Source organism: Telmatherina bonti (assembly GCF_933228915.1).
Source record: "Telmatherina bonti genome assembly, chromosome: 19".
In the NCBI taxonomy this organism is placed as follows: domain Eukaryota; kingdom Metazoa; phylum Chordata; class Actinopteri; order Atheriniformes; family Telmatherinidae; genus Telmatherina; species Telmatherina bonti.
Window position 1 is genome coordinate 27433934 of NC_136617.1, and position 22259 is coordinate 27456192.

At 40.2% G+C, this 22259-nt stretch overlaps 1 protein-coding gene across 1 annotated transcript; it reads right to left on the minus strand.

Moving 5' to 3' along the window:
* Positions 1–6707: 6707 nt before the first annotated feature.
* LOC306770475 (SNF-related serine/threonine-protein kinase-like) lies at positions 6708–20445 on the minus strand (the record flags this gene model as incomplete). Its single annotated transcript, XM_079259328.1, has 7 exons — positions 6708–8227; positions 9664–9798; positions 9970–10182; positions 12157–12298; positions 17935–18181; positions 19817–20035; positions 20323–20445. 7 exons carry the CDS (start codon positions 20443–20445, stop codon positions 6922–6924), a joined length of 2385 nt encoding a protein of 794 aa, XP_079115454.1. The 3' UTR covers positions 6708–6921.
* Positions 20446–22259: the final 1814 nt, after the last annotated feature.

Genomic DNA, 22259 nt, shown 5'->3' on the forward strand with positions numbered 1-22259 from the left:
AAAAATTATCAGATCACATGGCTTGTCCAGCATTTTGGAGCTTTTTGAGGAACTCAGGATGAATATGGAGAGGAATCACACACACCTGCAGATGACAGATATTACGTTGTCGCACCTGAAATTCCCCTGAAATGTGCTGTCCAAGTCCTAAATGTCATGTGTCACCAATGGTTACGGTTATTAGGTTTCCACACGTGGGGCAGTCATTAACTAAAAACCCAAAAGTTTTTTTTCCCAGTAGCTGGATTTCTTTATTTTCTTTTATTCACCGTCTAATGTTTTTATTCCATTATTTCCTGTTCGCAATTAACCGACATTAACTTTTCCATAAATTTGCTCCCATACAGACTTTATTTGTGTGTCAGATTTAGATCATATTTTCTCTCCTGACTCGCCATGCTGCAAACAACGTCACGCACAAACCCTTTTTTAAACAGAGTCCGCAACATGTTTGCACCTTTTACACAATCACTAAATCACCTGCAAAACATGGTTCAGCCCCACAGATAATTCTTGATCGCACACGCAGACTGGGAACATATCAGATCCGGCTTTAGCTGTGCCCATGCTCTGTCCATGTCAAAGAGCTGGGCTTTGCATTTTGAGTTTGCACACAGGGGGCGGGATTTGGCATTGTAGCAAAGGGTTCATTAGGATCAATCAGCACTCTCAAATGTGCATGATATGCTGATTGACAGCAGAACTTACCAGTTACATAACAAGACATGGTTTCGTCCCCAAAATGATAGACTCCTAAACTCCGTGGGCCCCTGGGCTTCAGCCCACGTAAGCCCGTACATTAATGCGGCCCTGACCGCAAGAAGGTTATTTTGAATCCAAACTGAGGCCTTTGTGGCATTTGTAGCTTTTCCCTGTGCATGTGTCTGTTTTCTCTGGGCTCCATGGAGCCCAAAAGAGATTTATCTCGGGTTAATTAGTAATTCACATCAGTGAATGTCAATTAATCATGGCTGGGTGGAACAAAAAGAAAAAAAAAATTGAATCTAGTTAGAGTGGTTCCAGTTGTACGAATCAGATAATCAATAAAGCTACTCTTATTTTCTACAGAAATTGGCATAACCTTCCTTCCATCCATTTTCTGTTTCTCTTTTTCCAGCCAGGTTTGTGGGGGAGCTGAAGCCTATCCCAATAATTAGCAAAGAAGCACACCCTGGCCAGGTTGCCTGCCCATCCAGGGCACGTAACCTTGATTACTACTAAAAAGAAAATATATTTTAAATTAATATTAAAAAAATCTTATTGAATTATGTCCTGTCATGTGGTTCAGTTCGGAGAAGATTAAGTCCATTCTTCCACAGTAAAGGCTAAATTTATCTGTGGGACGACGGTGGATCATTTGAGGACTTTGACTTGCTCATTCCAAAATGTCAAGGCAAGACAGACTTTCACGTTTTAAATAAGAATCTTGCCTCTGACATCTCAGTGTGTCCTGTACACAAACATCACACCTGAAACACAACAGTATACCGACATATTCAAACTCTGGGGAGAAAGGTGCATATGCTTTGTCGCTCCAGCTACGCCAGGTGGGGTACAAACACCTGAAAATGATATGTATAATAGAATGTTTTCGTAACTTTTTGTCTGTACCTTTGGAAGAACAATTCTCCGCTCATTCTGGTAAAAAATGTGCCTTGTAGCAGGATAAAGTTAAACCTCACTAACTGAGTTAGACTGCCTTATGTCTTGAAAATGCATTAATTCTTCATTGCATAAATTCAACAAGCTGTTGGAAACCTTCCTCAGAGATTTTGCTCCATATTGACACAACAGCAACATACAGTTGCTGCAGATTTGTCGGCTGCACGCCCATGTTGAGAATCTGCCGTTCCACCACATCCCAAAGAGACCTGATGACGGTGGAGTACAGTAAACACGTTGACATATTCAAGAAACCGGTTTGAGATGATTTGAGCTTTGTGAAATGGTGCATCATCCTGCTGGAAGTATCCATCAGAAGATGGTGCACAGTGATTAACATGGTCAGCAACAATGCTCAGATAGTCTGTTGTCTTTAACCCTTTCGTGCATAGTGATTTTATAGAGGACTCTTATTTACAAGCTTTTTTTTCCCACGTATTCATCAATGAGGATGGTATTTTTGCAAATAAACCACTTCAGTGGATGTTAGTGAGTCATCCAATACGTTTCCACTCTCTGGAGAATAAATAGATATATGATATAATTTAACATAATGTAATAAGGCAAGTTTGCCTCTGTGATAAATTGGAAAAGAATATGATACAGCTATGTTTTATAGAAGATTTACATAATCATGATTATATATTATTTTATAAACATTTTATAGAATACATTAGAATAAATCATAATTCATGATAAATTCTAAATATCACTAATTACCAAAAAAGTATCATGGCATATGTCTGTAGAGGTAAAATACTGTATTTAAAAATGTTGCATTGTTTTGTTTTGTCTTTTTTTTTATTTCATGCATGAAAGGATTAAATAATGCAGAACTGTTACTAAGGGGCCGAATGTGTGCCAAGAAAAAATTCCCCTCACCATTACACCCCAAAAACCCAAACTGTTGAGACAAAACAGGATGGATCCATACTTTCATGTTGCTCCTGTCAAATTCTGACCCTATCATGAATGTTGCAGCTGAAACGGAGACTCATCAGACCAGGCAACATTTTTTCATCTTCTATTGTCAAGTTTTGGTGAGTCTGTGAATTGTATCCTCAGTTTCTTCTCCTCAGGTGACAGAAGTGGTCACTGGTGTGATCTTCTTCTGCTGTAGCCATCTGCCTCAAGGTTGGATGTGTTGTGTGTTTTTTGGTATTTTGCATCAGTTTGTTGTAACCAATAGTATCATGGGTGTCCAGCTCCAGTCCTTGAGGGCCGCAATCCTGCAGGTTTTCCATGTTTCGCTGCTCCAACACACCTGAAATTAGCTGAAATTAGCTTACCCAGCTTACCTCAAATTAACAAGTAATTGTGCTGAACTTCATTGGTTTTGAATCTTTTTAATTTGAGCCAGGTGTGTTGGAGTGAGGAGCAGATGTAAAACCTGCAGGACTACGGCCCTTGCAGACTGACTTTTGACACCCTTGGTTACCATTGTTCATTTTTACTTTCTGTTGTCTCCAACCAGTCTGCCCATTCCTCTCTGATATTAATAACAAGACATTCCAGACAGACAAATTCCAGACAAATGTGAGTCTTTTTCACACCATTCACTGTGGTTCTGTGTGAAAATCCCAGTAGATCAATAGTTTCAGAAACACTCAGACCAACAACATATTCAAAGTAACTCAAGTCCCCTTTCTTCCTCGTTTTGATGTTCAGTTTAAACTTCAGCAAATCATCTCAAACATGTCTACATGTCAGAATGCATCAAGCTGTGGTCATATAATGACTAATTAACTGGCTGTGTTGGCAAGCAACACAGTAAACATGTGTTGGCAAATGCGTGTGCCTAATAAAGTGGCCAGTGACTATTGAAGCAAATTAAATTGTCAAAATGGTTTTTAAATTAAAACAAAAAATATGAGATGTATTTCTGATTACAAGACAAAGCTTTTAGCTCTGATGTAATTAATAAACTGAATTTAAATATATTCTCCTATTTAGTTAAATAGTTTGCACTCACCTCTGCATGTTACATTTCCAGGCTACATTTTAAATATCATTTTTTGGTTATGGAAATTCAACCTGCTTCTCTGTACATAGTTTAAACATCATCCACTCTATTCCAGTGATTTGTGACCAGAAATAGCATGCAAATACTTCCATTTATATGCTGTTTAGGGCTTTAAAAAACAAAGGGAAAAGCGAATGTTTAAAGCAGATGAGCCTGTTTGTACCACCGACTTGACAGGGACTCTCGTACTCAGAAACACACCATCCTGACATTTTACACAATACATTTTTCCAGTGGCCTTTTGGTTTGTCCCTGTGATCTTTTGTAAACTGCAGTAATGTTCTTTTAGAAAGGAGTGTCTCTCTCCATGCAGGCTTGTTATGAACATCACTGTTGTCCACTACTCTCCGGGTTGTAGGTATTATTAGGTATTATCACTAAATTAGCCAAGGCGAAAGTGACCTTTAGTTAATTAAAAATGACAACCATTCCCTTTGTGAACACCAACAATAATTACACGTCTTGATCTTGGAGTAATGGACTTGTTGGCCATCACTCCAGTTATGAACTTAGTTTGGCTTAGTTTCTATGCAGACTGCCCAACTGCTGGAAGCAGCGGGCTCCTTCGCATTACATTTTCTTGGATTGGTGGGCAATGTGAAGTTCAGTATTCTGCCCAAAGATTCTTCGACATGTAGATTAAATATGCTTAGGTTCAGAACTAGAAACTCCAATTGAAGGACAACCTCTCTACATCCTGAGCCTCAGCCATTGAGGTAACAGTCTCATTCATTTAAAGTGGTTTTATTATGCACATTTCAGTCTAATTTATTTTAATATGCGAGTCCAGAAGGGCAAGAAATAATCAAGCCTTTTTAACAAAGCCCTTCAATCATTTTGTATTGATCCTCTCAGATCAACTTCTACCAGAAACAAGCAACAGAGAAAGCTCCGCCCTACGTCCTGCCTGCAAGCTGCGTCTGATTGGTCAGCTGCTAGGAGTAGTTATACTGAGCAGTGATGGTGGGTGTGTTTTTCTTCTCGTGAACGTACACAACCTAGAAAAGATCACCGGGGCGTCACAACAATTTCAAAGGAGAAAAAACTCTCTAAAACCAATCGTTTACGTCGCCATGGAAACCAAACGTAGAGTGTTGAAAAACTCAATTTAGATTAGATGATAAAAAAACGACATTGCTCACATGTCTGATGAGTATTCAACACTATAACACTGTAGAAAGCTCATAAACTAGAAATGGAATAATAGAGCCCCTTTAAGTTACTTTGACATGTAAACTGAGGAGGTTGAGGATGGAGCCAAACACTTCCTAATACAAGGAAACCTGTTTTACCTCCCGAGCTCCAGGCTGATGAGCTGCCACCTATCCAAGATACTCAGTAATCTTCTTTATGTTGTGATACACATCCACAAACACACTGTGAAGCACACAGTCCGATGGATTCCCATTCTTTTTAAATAATACAGAGCACAGACACTTAATTTTAACCCATTTCAATCTTCACCTTCATATTAACTGTTAATCCTCATGGTTTCCATGCTTCAACATTACTATTGCTACTTAATGAATTGCATAAAATGCCAAGGAGTTCAGGCCTGTGATGGTATGGCGACCTGTCCAGGGTGTACCCCGCTTCTCGCCCAATGGTTGCTGGGATTGCCTCCAGCTTCCCTTTGACCCTTAATTAGACTAAGCGGTTGAAAAATGCATGAATTAGATGGCCAAGAAGTTCACAGACCTTCAAAAATCACTGTGACTCAGGCCCCCTTTAATCTGTAGACCCGATCACTAATCCATAAAAAAAAAAACACAAAAAAGCATTTTCATGTCAACTATCACCCAACAAACTCCAGTCTTCATTCACATCATTTTATTGTAATAGATCTCTATCATATACATACAGTACAATATGCTCAAGACAGATTTTATGGCACATCCATTGTTTTACATTTTGTAGTCGCTGGTATTGCTGTGAGGTTACAGTAAAGTGACCACTGGAATTGGTTACTTAGGTTGATACAACAGGTGGTTTCACCTCAGTGGATTAGGAATAAAGTTGTAACAGCAAAACACATGCACTGTCAAGTTATATATTCCACTATGGGTGGGTCACAAATCCAGTTACACAGACAGACACTTGAAAAAGGGGGTGGTGTTCTCATTTTCTGTTAAAACCCCTTGGTTGTCGTCTTGGAATACGCTACAACAGTGGCTACTGTGATCCTGGAACGCTACGGGACGTACATGGTTTGGGTTCTACCCAGTGTTTCATATCATGTCCACCGAATACGAATGGAGGAGCCACTCTGAATTCAAAAAGCTGCCATTGCAATTTGAGTTGAGGATTAAAATCTGTTCTTTTGACACCATCAAACACTAAAACTCTGGGTTCAACCAAAACCTTGAATTTCCAGTAGGAATGAAGAATAATGGTGTCTAAGGATAAGCATTTATATTTCTACTGCAATACGACTTTACCGTTAATACTACAGGTACATAGTACTGCTAAGCTATTCACATATCTACAAACTCCGCTCTCCATCAGCAGATCTTTGACAGGTGAGTGTGCATTTTCTTTCCGGAGAGTATGTTCAAGATAAAAAAATAAAAAAGTGATGGACTACAAAGTTTTGTGTGCCACCATCGTGCATCAAGTGCAGTTGTCTGTTTTCACCCTGTATTTGTCCTTTTTAGAACGAAAACAAACCTTTCATTCAGATAAAGAAAAGATAAAATGATTTTCTCAAAAATAAATTTAAAAACTATAATAATAAAAAAAAGCTGAATAAAACAAAACAATATGTAACAATATGAAACTAAAACTCATCCACTTTCAGTTTTTTATCAGCTTATTTAAGTGATACAAATGTGAACAATGAATAAGTACTAATATATATATATATATATATATATATATATATATATATATATATATATATATATATATATATATATATATGTGCGTAAAAGTAGGGTTGTAAGCACCTATATCTGCCTCCATTACATTATAAAATCTCTGATATATGAAATGTCACCTCTAGTAGTCCATTTATTCTGCTCAAAGTGCTTCACATACTTACACGTCCCCCACTGAGGCTTTTTCTATCTATTAATGTGCAATTTTGGCATTTGGATGTTCCCCCAGCTTTCCACCATTAAGTGAAACTTAAAAAGAAACAACAAAACAAATGCACAGTGTAAACTTATGAGACAGTGTTCAGAGAACTAAAATAAAGGATTGGAGTGTGGAGGTGCACAGGACGACACTGCTGCGGTCTATATGACCTGGCAGCAGCTGTGTGGGGTGGGGGTGCAGAGAAGACCCTCTTTGGGGCTTCGGTGAATGTTGACAGACAGAGTTTTCTCATTGAGAGGCATCTGTAGCACACGGTTCTTCATGTTCCTGTGGTTCTCCCTGGCTAGGTCTAGCTCTCCTAGCCTCAAGGTTCCCGAGCAGGGGCCATCCAGCAGCGGATCTGCCAATGCATCCACCAGTGGGGGTTGGTGGTACAGGTTGCCCCTGGGAGAAGGGCCACCCAGGAGTGAGACTTTATCTAAGCTGCCTGTGGAGCCACCCATGCACATTCTCCACATGGGACGGTCCTGGGAGTCCCCTCCAACACCACCAACACCACTACCACCACCAACACCTCCTCCTCCTCCTCCTCCAGTTAGGTTGTGGAACTGTGTGCTCAGGCACAGGCTCATCAGCTTTAGGCTTTCCACCAGTCCACTGGCTGCTTTGGCTGTGCCCTTACTTTGGCCTGACCCTGATCCAGGACTAGCGCAGTTGGAGGGACTGCTCTGTCCTGTCCCCCTTTTTTCTAAATCGTCTTCCCTCCTTTCTCTCTCATCCTCTGGTCCACAAACATTTAAGGAGTCAGATTTAAAGTGACTTTCTGTCTCTTCATCACTTGTCTCTGAACTGGGAGTAAAAGTGGCAACTGGTGCTGTTACACCAGCAGCTTTAGGTGATGACATAATTGTTAAAGGTGAGGGTATTCTAGAGTTCAGATTGAGGCTGAGGCTGGGTTTAGGCGGTCCAAGTCCATGCAACTCTCTTCTTTCGTCCTCTTCCTCATCCTCTTTATCTTCTTCGTGGATCTGATTAAGAACTGGGGCACTCATACGTGATGTCATGCGATTACCAGAAGATGAAGATGATGAGGAGGCTGTTTTGCAACGAAGTACAACTTGGGTAGGTAGTGTCGAGGGGGGCAAACATTTGTCCTCTGCCCCTTCTTCCTCATCCTCTTCCACACTAAAAAGGCTGGGACTACGTGGCTTACAAGGGCCTACTGAAGCCAGAGAACCCAGCCTGAGGGGGTTGGAGTGGGGCTTTGTCAGAGGCCTTAGACCCCTCTCCTGGTTCTGTCGCGCTGGCTGCTCCTGACTGGAAGCTGAATTGTGGTTCTCCTGTCGCTGATTGAGATCCAGCAGAGCTGTTTTAGGTCTGGGACCTTTGTGGAGGCTCTCAGCACTACGGGCAGGGGATTGAGGCCCTCCTGGGTGCGACATAGCAGGACCCCCAAGGCCATCACTGACATCCTGATGTACATCCACTCTAGTGGGCCAAGATTGCCTGTAAAGGGTTACATATAATATTTAGTGGTTTTAATTTAATTTAAAGTACCGTATGTGTCAAAGTTAATGTTGAATGGTTGCAACGCTTATAACAACAACAGCTTATATCTTTTGCTCATTCCAAAAGATATAAGTAACTCTTTTAAAAATACTAATAACATTTGTTAATTAGTGCAGCATAAAGACAGGAGGGAAGGTGAAAAAAGGTTTAGTTCTGTAGAGGTATGAAAAACTATTTATAGAGCAATGATTGTTAAAATAATAGTAATAATAACAAAAGTTAAAACTTTTTAAACAAATAATCATTAAAAAGATAATAGTGTATTAGCTAAAATTACTATTTGAATCAGGGTAGCCATATTGCTATGTTTTGAGTCTTTTAACTCACTGGCTGCCAAAGTTACCTGCCATAACAATGGCTGTAAGCTAGTATGTGTATTCTGGCTCCCGGTCTTCACTGACAATGATTAATTATTACAAAAGCATAAAGGAAGAAATGTAAATCAATAAGCTTCAGGTGTTTTGGCTATGATTATTATTTTTTCATTGAGTCAAGCTACATGCTAATCTTTGTTTAGCTTTACACTAAGCTATGATAAATGGATGTAGCAACGCGTAGTGCACACATGATAACGCCTTGCAAGAAAAATCACACACACACACAAAAAAACATGAGAGACAATTATACAATTGAAATAAAATGCTAAGCTACAACAGTTAGCAATATTTGTGTCCACTATACTCTGATTTATGCTAACTAGCTGTTTAGGCTACTGGGTGTAGCCTAGCATTCACTGGATGGCTTCTAGCAAAAAGGCAAACTAAAAATATTTTAGGAGCATTTGTTCCTCTGTTAGAGAATATCAGGTATGCAAATAAGATTCTTAGTTAACATAGTTAACAAGATTTTCAGCTGGACATTGGCAGGCTAGGTGCCAAACTTTGGTTCTACCTTTTCCATTGAACTATGCTAACTGGCTGATGATGGAAGTTTATTATTTACTGGACGTACATGTGAACTCCTAGCAATAAAATAAAAAGAAAAAGCAACCCGCTTGTTTCATTAAAAAGAATTAAGATAAAGATGTTCAGGGACAATTGTTAGCAATGTTTCACATCAGCTTGAGCGGCTGAATTTAGTGCAGCACCTTATCACAATAAATTTATGAGCTTTCTCAGTGGGGATAATGTATTTTATAAAAGTTTTGTTCTATATTTTAAAATAGTTTTAGTAAAACATCCCTGACAGGGTTGCTGATCTGCAGCTCCTCAGTTTGTCCTTCATCTCCTGCTCAACAAAAGAGCCTTGTCTGTCTGTCTCCTGTCAGAGTTACTTTCTAGAGACTGACAGTGCAGCATTGCAGAGGCAGCAATCTGTCTGTCTCCAGGAAATGTTTGTGAATGTGTGTGTGATATGTTTGGGTGTGTGTTTACCTGAACTGGGCCTTGCTGGGGCTGGGTGATCGTGTCTGGCTGTGCTGTTCCTTTTCTTGCCTTTCCCTCAGCATCCTCTCCGCCAGCAGGAAATAGGTGGCTGTGATGTGATTGTACTGGTTTGACTCCAAAGCCCTGAGACAAAGGTAATAGTATCAGCTTTAATCCCACTAAGATATCAACACCTTTGGTAGATCAACACCAAACCTGACCATGAGCCAAAAGGATAAGAAAGCAGTGGGGAGTGAATTTAACATGGCAACAGCTACAATGAATGCATTTGTTATTACTGAGTATGACACATACTCAGTAATGGCATCTCTGTCTGCAATGCCTCCCAACACCAAGCGCTGGATGATGGAACCGTGCTCCTCTTCAGACACGCTGCGATGGGACACCAGAGGGGTAGACAGCTTGGTGGCTGGGGAGGGGTCAACCCCTTGAAGCCATTCGTGCCCCTCGATCTGCTCTAAAGTCGCTCGTTTCTTGGGGTCCCTCTGCAGCATATGGCCTATCAGGCTGGAGGGGTCACAGAGGAGATTAGTACCACGAACAAACTGGCAAAACATTTGGTTATTGCTAAAGAAAATTAAAAATAGAAAACCCATTTATGTGTGAGGTGATGAATGTCGTTTTAATGAGCTGGCAAAATCATAAAAGATGCATTTTGTATTAAGCAAATACAAATCAGCTCAGTGTTTCCATGGTGGTTTTACTCTTCTCATATTCATGTGTGGACTCTGGCCGCCCCATTACAATATGTTGATACTTCTGCTGTCTGTTTCCTCTTATTATTTGGTCAAAATACATTCTGACCTTAAAGATGTTTTTAAACATGTGTCTTTCGTCCTCTTGTCTTATGATTCCCTTTCTCTTGTCAAGTTTTCCTCTCCAGTGGCTGAAAATCTCACCCAAAGCATCACATTCCTAACACCCTGCTCATTGCGGTGTTCTTTGGGATCATTTCTTTTCATGTCTTAAGCCAAAAAAAAAAAAACTTTTTTGCTCTCAAACAGCTCAGTTTTCATCTTAATAAGCCAGACAAAGCTGAATGTTTGCCAGTTCTTTCTAAGTGATGTGAGCTGAAGTGAAGTCCTTCTTGACTGGTCTCTATGCAGACCAGCAGTGTGCACTGTCCACTGAAAAATCTGCTTTGAAATGTTGGTATCAAAAATCAATCTGAACCATCCAGATACCCTTGCCCACAATCCTTAAGGAGCTTAGAGGATTCTTGGAAAAGAAGGAACATTAAGCAGAAAAAGATCCAACAGTCTGCAGAAAATATTACACTGGGAAGCACTCCAACCTTCCAATAGAAAGATAAGCAGAGGGCAATTCCAGCATTTTGCAAACTCCAGCCCAAGTTTAATCCAATAATTAATCTGTAGAGGAAATTTAAGTGATGGCAAGCTCACTCTTTAATATTAATACCACAGGCATTTTAAATAAATAAAGTGGACTTTTTTTTAACATTTATCCTCCACATCTTTAAAACAGTCTAATAATTTATACTTTTTTTGGGTCACTTATGGGGGAAAAAGATTGAGAGATGGATATAAACTAGATATAAATAGATGACATGAGTAGAATTAATTTGGGGCTTAGCTCCTAGTTTACAAAAGAAATGAAAACCTTGTTATTTATTTATATTTAGATTTCGAATCTATAACCATTACAATGCACAGAAGCAACGACTGTGAGGAAAACACCATTATTATAACGGCCACGTGAATGAAAAAGATTTGGTAGCCACCCGGCTAATGAACGCGTCAGTGATTGTAAGGGCATTTGCTATTAATAAACAGCTTAAACAGGTCCTGTTTCAGTGTCCTGGCTATGTTGTGATGGCTAAAACCAGGGACTTTTTAATACCTCAAATCTATGGTTGCAGTTTATTTGTTTTCCTTTCAACAAATATAGATTTTGCTGATAGAACAAAATTAATTATAAAGCTAAAAATATCATCCAAAAGAAATCCAGCACTGTTTGCAGGTGTTCAGTGGCTTAAATGGTTCTCACAAACAGGGGTAGGAGCTGTTTCCTCAAGGCCCCATGGGAAATCGACTTGTATACAGGTTTCAAACAAACAATACATGAACCCGGACATGCGCCAATGTTTGAAGTACTGTGTGAAAGTCAACATGAGCTAATGAAGTCCCGAACAAACACAATAAGTGTTCTCAGAGCTGCAGCCATTCGAAATGTATACAGCAAATATTTGTCCCTGCCCTGCTTTGACGCTTGGTTCAACCCCCACAATGTTAAAAATAGAGGGCCGATTGTGAGGGGTGCATTAGATACACTTAACGCGGCACCACATCTCTGGCGGGGCAGCTCACTGCAGCACCGAGCGAAAGCAGGACAACAACGAGCAGCAGAAGGGAGACCGCACCCTCTCTCTATTTGCTTCACACATCTATAAACATGAAATATGCAGCACCTGCAGAGTACTCCGACCATCCGTGTGGGTTTGTGTGCTTGGGTATTACTTACTCTCTGCATGCATGGGAGATGTGGGGAGGCACTGTGTATTTGCAGTCCATGATCATAGTGAGCGTCTCGCTGTCGTTAGCCTCCTGAAAGGGGGGCTGACCGCAGACCAGCATGAAGAGGATCACCCCCAGACTCCAGATATCTGCAGAGACAGAATACTGTCAGATCAAACAAGAAGTGGCGACAAAAAGGATGGGACCAAAAAAAAAAAAATAGAGAAAATATGACTGTTCTATTAAATGAACCACAAATGTCCTCCCTGCTTAGTGACCTACATTTAATAAAAAAAAAAAAAAAAGCTTGAGTTGTCTCCGCCTGAGTTCAAATGAAGCATGAATCACATTCAATCAGGGCCATTTCCATAAACATGTACAAGCTTAGGACACATCTGTCTAACCAAGGATGAGGCTCTGCACGCCACGGCTTCCTGCCGCCAGCGCCATCCCCGCACACGCATGCATGCACTCCCGCTTTAAAACACGCCTCCCCAAGAAACTGGGTTAACGTGTTCATCCCTCAAAGCTTCACGCAAATGATCATTTTATGGAACAGGACTTTTGGTCCGAAAAGAACCATATTTTAGCTCAGAGCTTTCACTGCTGCTCTGGTCGGCCAGTTGCTCCACTGACACACATTCAGCATCATACTGGCTATGAACAGAGACAGAGCATGTTTGGTGTCCCGTCAGTCAGGGTTTTGACCTGTCCTCACCAAAAGTAGTTTACAATGCAGAATATGTGCTTTGAAGAACCAGTGAGGTTAAAATATACCTACCCTCTTGTGCTAATTCTTAAAAATGTGATCTGGGGCTTCGAGCTAGCTCAATGTCTTCCTGTTCAGCTGTGTTTCTGTAGGTGTAGGTGACGTTTTAGTTAGTCAATACAGACTCACATTTCCTCTAAAAAGGAACAAAAGAGCTCATGTAAGTTTCTTTTTTCTAGTATCCCCAACCAAGAACTTCTTTTTGATTTGATTACGGAAGCAAATGACGCATCATCTGCCTCCTTACTTGGGTGACCGCAACAATTTGCTTTTAGATCATTAGCAACACTGGAACAAACAACACTGATGCAACACAGTGGAGAAGTTTCTAATGCTGTAATGCACAAGAGGAAGTCATTCAGATCCAAATATGAAAGCTTTATAAATATCTGCCTTATCAACCAATGACTCTGCTAATCTGCTCTTTATCGCTCAATAAATTTCAGCAATTGAAGCCCATAAAGCAGGAGGGGGTTATAAGAGGACAGCTAAGCATTTACTGGTAGTTTATGCTGTCATTAAGAAATAGCCATTTACAAGAACGGTGAAGGTCCAGATAAGGGTTTGGAGCATCAGTAGCACTTAACAAGAGCACTGCTGGAAGGATTACTAGAAAAGCAAATCAATGCCATATTTGACTACAGAAGACTTTCAGTAAGAGTTAGCTGACTCTGCAGTAGGGATGCACTCTCCTCCTGTGTGATGACACCTGCACAAATAGAACTTTGATGAATAAGTCAGCAGGAGAAAACTTGCCAAATGCAACATCAGAAGCGTGCAAAGTTAATGCATTTGTGAGCGACGGTTGCGCTGCAGACGTATGAAGCACGGAGGGGGGGATCATGACTTAAACTCAGGTTGTAGCCGCAAAAAAGTTCCCAGGATTTCAATGAAGCAATTGGTTCAGTTAAAAATGACTGGTTTTTCTTTCTCTCTCTCTTTTTCTCTCTATGAGGTGTTTTCTGTTTTCTCTTCTTTTCGATTCTCTTTCTGTCCTCTCCAGTCCGGTCCAGCAGTACAAACTTTGTAATACAAACAATTATGCTAAATAAATAGGAAAATAAAATAAAAATCCACAATATCAAGGGGAGCGTCATATCTACGATGCTTCCCTTGGCAAAGTAAATTTGCCCAGCAGAACACAGCATCCAAAAAAATCCATTTTGCCTGCTTAAATGCTGGACAAGAAAAAAAAAATGACTGGTTTGAGAAATTTATGGGAGTGCAGCAAGTTGAAAAAAATAAAAAAAATATTGCAGACGACGAAGAGAACGTTTTTTTTGTTTTCTACAGCACAATAAACGTCTTTTCTAAGAACCACCTAATTCATCCTGAAATTGAAGTTTTATTTTGAAAAAAATCTTTTTTCCTCATTTGGCAGTTCCTGATACAAGAAATTCACATTTCTAAAATTTCCTCCTCCTTTTTTTTCCTGTTTACATTCCTGGGAAACATATCCGCAGCTCTTCAGCTAAATAATCTCAATGCCTGTGGCCGTTTTGGTGTGAAGAGATGAAAACGATAAAGTTGTACGCTGTAAAAGCCCAAACCAAGAGCTAAGACATGCAAATAAAAGATGCAGTATTCCTTTGTGGAAATGGAGGAAACAGCAGGGTCACAGGGTGAGCCGCCATGAATTTGTCTCTATAAATGACATTGTTCGCTCTGCATTCATTTGATTCATTGTAGCATTAAAGCTGTGGGGTTGCTGCTTAGCAAAGATAATAGTTTAATCAAGCAAAATGGGCTTTCTTTTCTGAAGGTTTGCAAATGATGATGCTGGTACAGCCACTGTGGAAAATGCTTTCTGCAAAGACAGAAAAGCATGTGTATTAGCTCGTCAAAACGTGTGTATTTATAACTGTTTGTCAGCATATCGTAGTGTTTCCGTGGATTTACTGTCCTCATCATGTCCAGTGATGTGCCTTGATATTTTTTTGCATCGCTTCAGTTTGCCAGGAGAATTCAATCTGTTAAAGTAAATGTGTTGGTTTAGTGTGTGCGCTGAGTATTTATTACTCTGAGGTTGTGAAGCAGTGTTTCATGCTGCTGATGGAGGGAGCAATGCTGCTGCAGTCCCTATCGCCGCTTTACCCCCTCGCCAGCGTATCCTAGCAACCGCCACCCTGCCTCTTTCATCACTTGCGTCAGCTGCCCGCCAAACTTCCTTCCTCCATAACTTTATTTATAAACCAGATGGCTGACACATCTCTGGATAACGTTGTTCGCGTCACTCGCACGGTCGCATCACTCACACTGACGATACTGGCTACTTAGCGGCGACAGCTGGGAGTGTAAACATCCTCTTTCTGCAGCCCTGCAAGTCGTATTTTAACATGATTGCCTTCCTGAGAAAACCAATAAGCAGTCCCTAGCGTCTTGACACAGTTAACCCTGCAGCCGAGTGGGCCAAGCTCAGCAATCTGTACTGTTCACCCTTATGCAACATGATTTACTAACAAAGAAAATCTATTTGTGTGTATTTGTTATATATACACGTGTGTGTGTATATATACACTGGATATGTGACCTCTCATTGGTAAGTTATTATTTTCCAAATGCAGCATGTGCTTCTTGAAGAGAAGGAAATCTATTCTTAACTTTTATGTGCTGAAGACAAAAGAAAGGAGCCCACACAGAATATAAACAGGAAAAGAAAGAGCATGTCCATCATCATCAGCTTTGAATAATGTTTAACATATTTGCGCTCGTCTTCAAAACCTCTTTAATCTCATCCTGAGTTTATTCCATCTTTCTGTTTCAATCAGTCAGAGACTGAAATCGCTTGTGACAGACGGATCACGTGTTTCTCAACATGCTACAGCAGGTTCTGTTAACTCACAAGCTCAGGATCATGGTTTAAAAAGGACTAATTCTGGCACAGCCAACAATAACAACATGATCATTAGGCAAATAATAGTACATAGACAGTGATTACATCATAGTAATGGAATGCAGGTTTTTTTTTTTTATATAACATTCAGGTCAAGACTTGTGATTATTTCCAGTTTACATTTCCAGTAAGTTTTGGGCACAGTGATTCCCATAAACCAGACAACATGTGCTTGGCAGAACCACAATAAAGATCATTACAACAGAAGTGAGACAGAAGTAAAGAATGAATGAATAAGTTCATGATTTTAAGTACGATGTGATTTTACATGTTAGTGTACAAGACAAAAGTTCTTCTTGTTTAGCTGCAAGGCTGGATTCAATGGAAATCTGAGGCAACATCAAAAAAGAAAAGAAAAAAAGACTCACAGTGTATGATGCATTGTGAAAAAACTCACTCCTGACCCATTTGGCAAATCAGAGCAAGTTTAAGCCTGCAAGTGTTTTTATTGTCCTTCATATTCAGAAAACATTTCTGGACTTTACTCTCTGATGAGAGTATTTCAATGGATTTAAGGAGAAGCTGATCAACAGGAAAATTTTATCAATTGCCAATGTTGATAAGTTTCAGTTTTAAGTCTAACATGGGTTTAGCATGGGTTAGCTTCATTAAAGTGAGCTATTTTTCATTATGAAAAACACTTAAATTCAGTTCCAGTCAGAATACACAGAACCAAACACAACATGTAATCATTTATCTTTGCTTTATTAAAAGTTCAGAGATTGGATCTTTGCTACATGACTTCTGTGCAATCTGAAGGACTAATTCACATCTCAATTTTCAGCACTTCCTTAATGACCAACCAATTCCACATCGTCGCAGCTTTAGATAACTGAGGACAGCCTCTTTATCTCTGCAACAGTCTCTTTATCTCTGCAACAAACTGGGCTGGTCGCCACCTGGCACGTCACCAGAAAAACCTCCACGCCCTACAGCCTGTCAGCACGTACACGATGTAACCCCATGCTAAGTAAGTCTCAAGTCCCGAACATCAGGATGGCTGGCATCCATTTAGCCTGCTCCACATCAGTCTCCACTGCAGATACAATCGCACAATATGACATCCCGGCTGGGTGGATAATCCCAGCAATCAAAACATCATCATTTCAGCTGAATGAACACTAACAGTGAGGCAGTGCAATAGCTCCTGAGAACCAAATGCATGCACACAAGCGCTGAAAACGTTCACAAACGAGTGCTTGGACAGACCTCACACAATCATACAAAAGCACACATGCAGTCAAACAGGACTGTGATTACTTCACTTTGAAAATATGGAAGCTGCCTGGCACAAAGGAGAGCGAGTGAGGACAGGCAGATGGAAATAGCCACAGCAAATCCACTCTGTCAGAAAACTGAAAATGCTCCCTCTCTCTGCATTTTCTCCCCCCCCTCGCTTTTGCTTTTGCTCTGACGCAGTGGCCTCTGGGTAGACAGGACTGCTGATTCCTTTTCCTCGCTGTCTGATTTTCCTCTTCTTTTTTATGCTACTCCTCCCCATTCTGCATGCTTCTGTTTTGTTTTTCTTTCCCCCATTACAATTTAATTTGATATTGAAGTGCTGCTATCTCTGGGAGAGATGGAGGGGTGGTGGAGACAATGACAGCGAGGCTGCCTCAGTTGTGTGCTTCAATTACAGAAAAAAAAAAGTGCTGAGGAGGCTGAGGAAACCAATTTAAGCCCCATCTGATATCAGATTTTACTATATACAAAAAGGCCACGTCTGTCAGTAAAAGTAAACTGAGGAGGAGAATTTGGTGCAACTGTCGGACTGCAGTGCTGTCGATCATCTTTTTTTCATGCTGCCTGGTACTTTTGCTTGTTCTGGACTTTGAACATCTACTTACGTCAGCTGGGTGATAATGCTGCAAGTGTGCCAAGTTGTCTACAGGGCCCAGCCATAAAGTACTGTATGTCACAGAGTATGGTCAAAGCTATCACGAGAGCATGTGAATGTGAAAGCATCAGTTACCCGGACTGGTGTGCACAAGGGCAGAACTGCATGTGTTCGCAAGTTGACAGACTGAAAATGAAGCCGCTAGAGTTGCCGTAGGTCAAAATAGAATAGTCATCTTCCTACTGTCTGACCCAGAACCCAGTCTTTGTCAATTTTTCAGACTTACCCACAGCAGGAGCATCGTACTCGTCCCCCAGCAGTATTTCAGGAGCTGAGTAGGCCAGCGAGCCGCAGGAGGTGTTCAGTGTTTTCCCCGGCTGAAAGCGGTTGCTAAACCCAAAATCCGTGAGCTTGACTACACCTTGCTTCTCAAAGAATACCACGTTTTCAGGTTTCAGGTCCCTGTGGACTACATGCAGCCGGTGACAGTAGGAGATGGCGTGGACAATTTGGGCAAAATAACACTTGGCCACCTTGGAGAGGAGAAAAACAAAAATAGTACCCCATTAAGCATCAGTTGACTTCATTACTCTAGTTCATTTGTGAGTTATTTAATCATTCACTATGGGTCATTTGGCAACATTCACCTGCTTCTATCTACCAAGAAGCAAACAGGACACCAATCATGCTATTGTTGCTAGTAAGCTAGCTGGAAACTGAAACTATAATTTAATGAGCATACATTTTAGACTTTAGAACAATCTTGAATACTACTCAAATTAAACATTAAAGTTGCTTAAAAACTGATAGTTTGCAAGCTTACTAAGTTTGTTGTGGCAACTTAAATGGAGACGTGCAAACTTTGTCCATGTTCTGCAGTGGGAAACAGCATGACTGTTTCAATAGTAGCATAGTAAAACAAGTTATTAAGAATACATCTTTTTATCCTAACATAACAAACATGATATATTTAATATATTTTGTAATTTAAAAGTGTTTAAATGTGTGTTTTTAAATATTTATTCGGAACTAGACTAGCTATAGGCTGCATTTTCTGTATTTCCCTAAGCTTAGCTAACAAGCCACATTAGCTCATTATGCTATTCCATAAACTCGATAAAGGTTTAAAATAAGTAAATGTATAAAAGTTACCAGTGTCAAAAACAAGTTGTGGGCTTCTCTGACTACAGGATATTCATGGCCTTTTCCAACTTCCAGCCAAGTTAAAAGTCACCCAGACAGTTAATTCTGTATATCTGCTCTGAGAGCAGCATACCAACAAGGTACAGGCTGTACAGGTACAGCTGCAAACATTTGGAAGCCAGCCAATCGATGGAAAGTTGGCTTTGAAAAAGCAGGTTCAGTGAGAGACATCACGAGTTAAATCTATTTTTCTTTTTGATAAGAGGATGAATTTCAAAGCTGCTAACACGGTGAGTCGAAGATCAACAAGATTAGGCAGTACTGAAAAATTACTTTCAGATAAGACACATTTAAGCATATTATACAACAGAGATACTCAAGTCCAGTTCTGGACATCTACTATCCAGCAACTTTTTGATGCATCCTTCTCCAACACATCTGAATCAAATGGCTGAATTCCCTCATCCTCATGTCATTCAGCTCAGCAGAAGCCCAATAACAAACCATTTGTTTGATTCATTGAGCTTAGAATTGAATTTCACCATAGAATGGAAACCTCACATCAGTAACTAAAGAAAAAACTTCAGTAAAAAGACTTAAGATTGTAGAATTTGAGAACATTGTATTTCCTCTACCACACTTAACTAGCTACTTACAATGTCACAAACTCACCCCCTGCAGTCTGGGATTTATTAACTTCAAATATTCCGTATGCACAATGCACTGGTGCGCTCCGAACTACCTTTGAACTGTCCTTCAATGCTTTTCCTCAAACTCTACTATGAATAAATAAAAGTTGTAACCAAATTTGTTCCCAGGAGAACAATTCCCATCCTGTCCCAGGATTATCAGTATTAATATTACACTCCTATTGATTCCTTTCTCTTTCCTTATCTTGCAGGCAAGTCCAAGGTCAGATGGTGTTACAACAGAACAACCCTGCACTGCTGCAAATATGCACATTCATCTTCTAGTTAAAAAGCTGGTGGGCTCTTGGTTCATGTTTTTGCTCACACCCTTCTCACCTCTTCACTGAGGCCTCCTTCATGCTTCATGATGCAGTCGTACATGTCTCCACCATCTCCCAGCTCCAGGATGAGGTAGAGCTTGGTAGCTGTGTCGATGACCTCATAAAGGCGCACCACATTGGGATGCTGCACCATTTTCATGCATCGCACCTCCTGGAAAAGGTGACCCCGTGCCACTGGGTCTAGCTTCGTCTTGTCTATCACTTTTACTGCAACCTGGAAGACAGATTAAACTTGAACTTTAGCAGACATCTAAAACTGTTTAGTTGTCTAGCAAGCAAAAAGTATTAAAAGAATTTAGTCAAGTCACGTTTCTGCAAAGACACAAGTTACTTGTGACATTCCTTCACAGAACCAAAGAGAAGCACAATCTATTTGCACATGAATCCACTCAGACTTTTTCACATGTCTTTCCAAGAGTACAGGTGTTGAAACTGACTACCTGACTATGTCGACATTCAGTTCTTGGCACCAAAACATTGCACTTGTTAGATTGTGAATACCTTTTCCCCAGTAAACACATGACGAGCCAGTTTGACTACAGCAAAGTGGCCACGGCCGAGTGTCTTATCCAGGTCATACAGCCCAGCAATCTTCCCATCGTGGTGACGTTTGAGCCCTGCCATGTCTGCTGGTAGGCAGGTGAGAGGATCGACGTTCTGTCGCCTGATAGTCTTCAGTCGTCAGATCTCCATCGCCCACTGAGTAGCTTGAAGTTAGATTAAGTTTGTGGTGGAACTCCCGCTGATTACAGGCTTAGCTGTGTCACTTCTTGTATAGCTTCAGAAGTTTATAGCTGGATCTCCTGCTGGTTGATGGTCTTGCTGTGATCCAAGCTCAATTCAGACCCATCTTGTCTTGATCTGAAAAAGAAAATGGTAAAATACTGAAAAAATTAGAAAAATTCAACTATTCATTCCAAAATGTAAAGCTGTTGAAGAACTTTAGAGGAAATCTTTAGGTCCTGTAGCTCCTGGTTCTTGGGGAAAATATAAACCCATGTAAAGAGAAGCTAGCATGCAGAATGCTAACAGACTGATACTTCATAGGTGTCGCATTTTCCACCATCTTAGTTTGGTTGAATCCTAAACAGCTGAGAAAAATGCTGTTCAGTTTATTTGCAGGTATTAACCAAAATACTTGAAAAAGTGCTGCTGATCTGAAAGTAAATATATCAACTGAACAATAATCCCATGAAAAATTTAAATCAAATCATGGTAGTAGGCCAGCCCGACAGCCTACACTTTCTCCCTTATTTTGATGTGATACAATAAGATTAGTAATTATAAAATTAAGGCATTTCCATCTTTTTTTTTTAAATCGGTATGAAAATATCAATTAAGACAAGAAACTAAAGAGAAAAGTGTCCAACTCAAATCATGACTGACATGAATAAATATGCCGATGATGCGTTACTTTACATGGCTATATGATAATTCTGGTATCTCTGACAAAGACTTGTGTGAACAGTCATATTGCATTATTGAACTTTTTTTTTTTTTTATCTCTGTACCATATTAGTTTATCCCATCTCTGGTTACTTAGATGCTTTCTGCTTTACCTGAAAGCGTTTAATTGGCAGCTACGATAACACTTTGTTCAATTCTCTAAATGACAACAAAAGGAAAGGAACAGAACTATCCTTCACAAGAGGCAAAGAAATCAGCTCATCTCACAAATCCTTACTGCATCAATATTCAAACCTTGGTTATTAAGATAAAATGCCAAAACATGATTTTGTGCTTTTTTTCCCCACATTTTTTCTTTTCTAACCTTGATGATTAAGCAATATAAGGTTGTGTGTTACTATATTTAAAGGACTTTCATAATAAAGCCTAAATGGTCTCACCATTTCCAGTAAGAAGTTTTTTTTTTCCATGGAAAAAATGACTATCATTCTTCCGCCGGATGGTGATGAGGTGTACTATTAAATCACCGGCGACTCGGTTGTTCTTGGTTGTTAAGCTTCAACTTCAATTCTAATAGTTTGTCCAATGGCTCTCTGTTATATTTTGGTCTTTTCATTAAACGTGGCGTACGATTTGAATGGGTTTTGTTACGAAGGGATGATTAAACTCTACTATTCTGATTCATCTCAACTGCTGCTTAGTTCACATCTGACCCTCCGCTCTGTTCACCCATGTGCTCCAGTCATACAGTACGTTGCTTCACAACCCTGATTGCGAAAGAACGCCTGCAGGGGAGGGATGCCATTCCCTACCTGCATGCCAAGAGCACAGCAACGGCCCACAACACGCAATCTACAGGCAAAGAACATTCCTGGGAGGTGATCTTCACATAGGTGTGCCCTCTCTCAGATTTTACAAAGGCGACACGGACTAAACAACCGTTGCCAGGGAGAACACCTACAAGCATAATAACACACAGACAGAAAGACTAAATGAATCTCTAATCTGCTGGAAGTTGTTGATTAAATGAA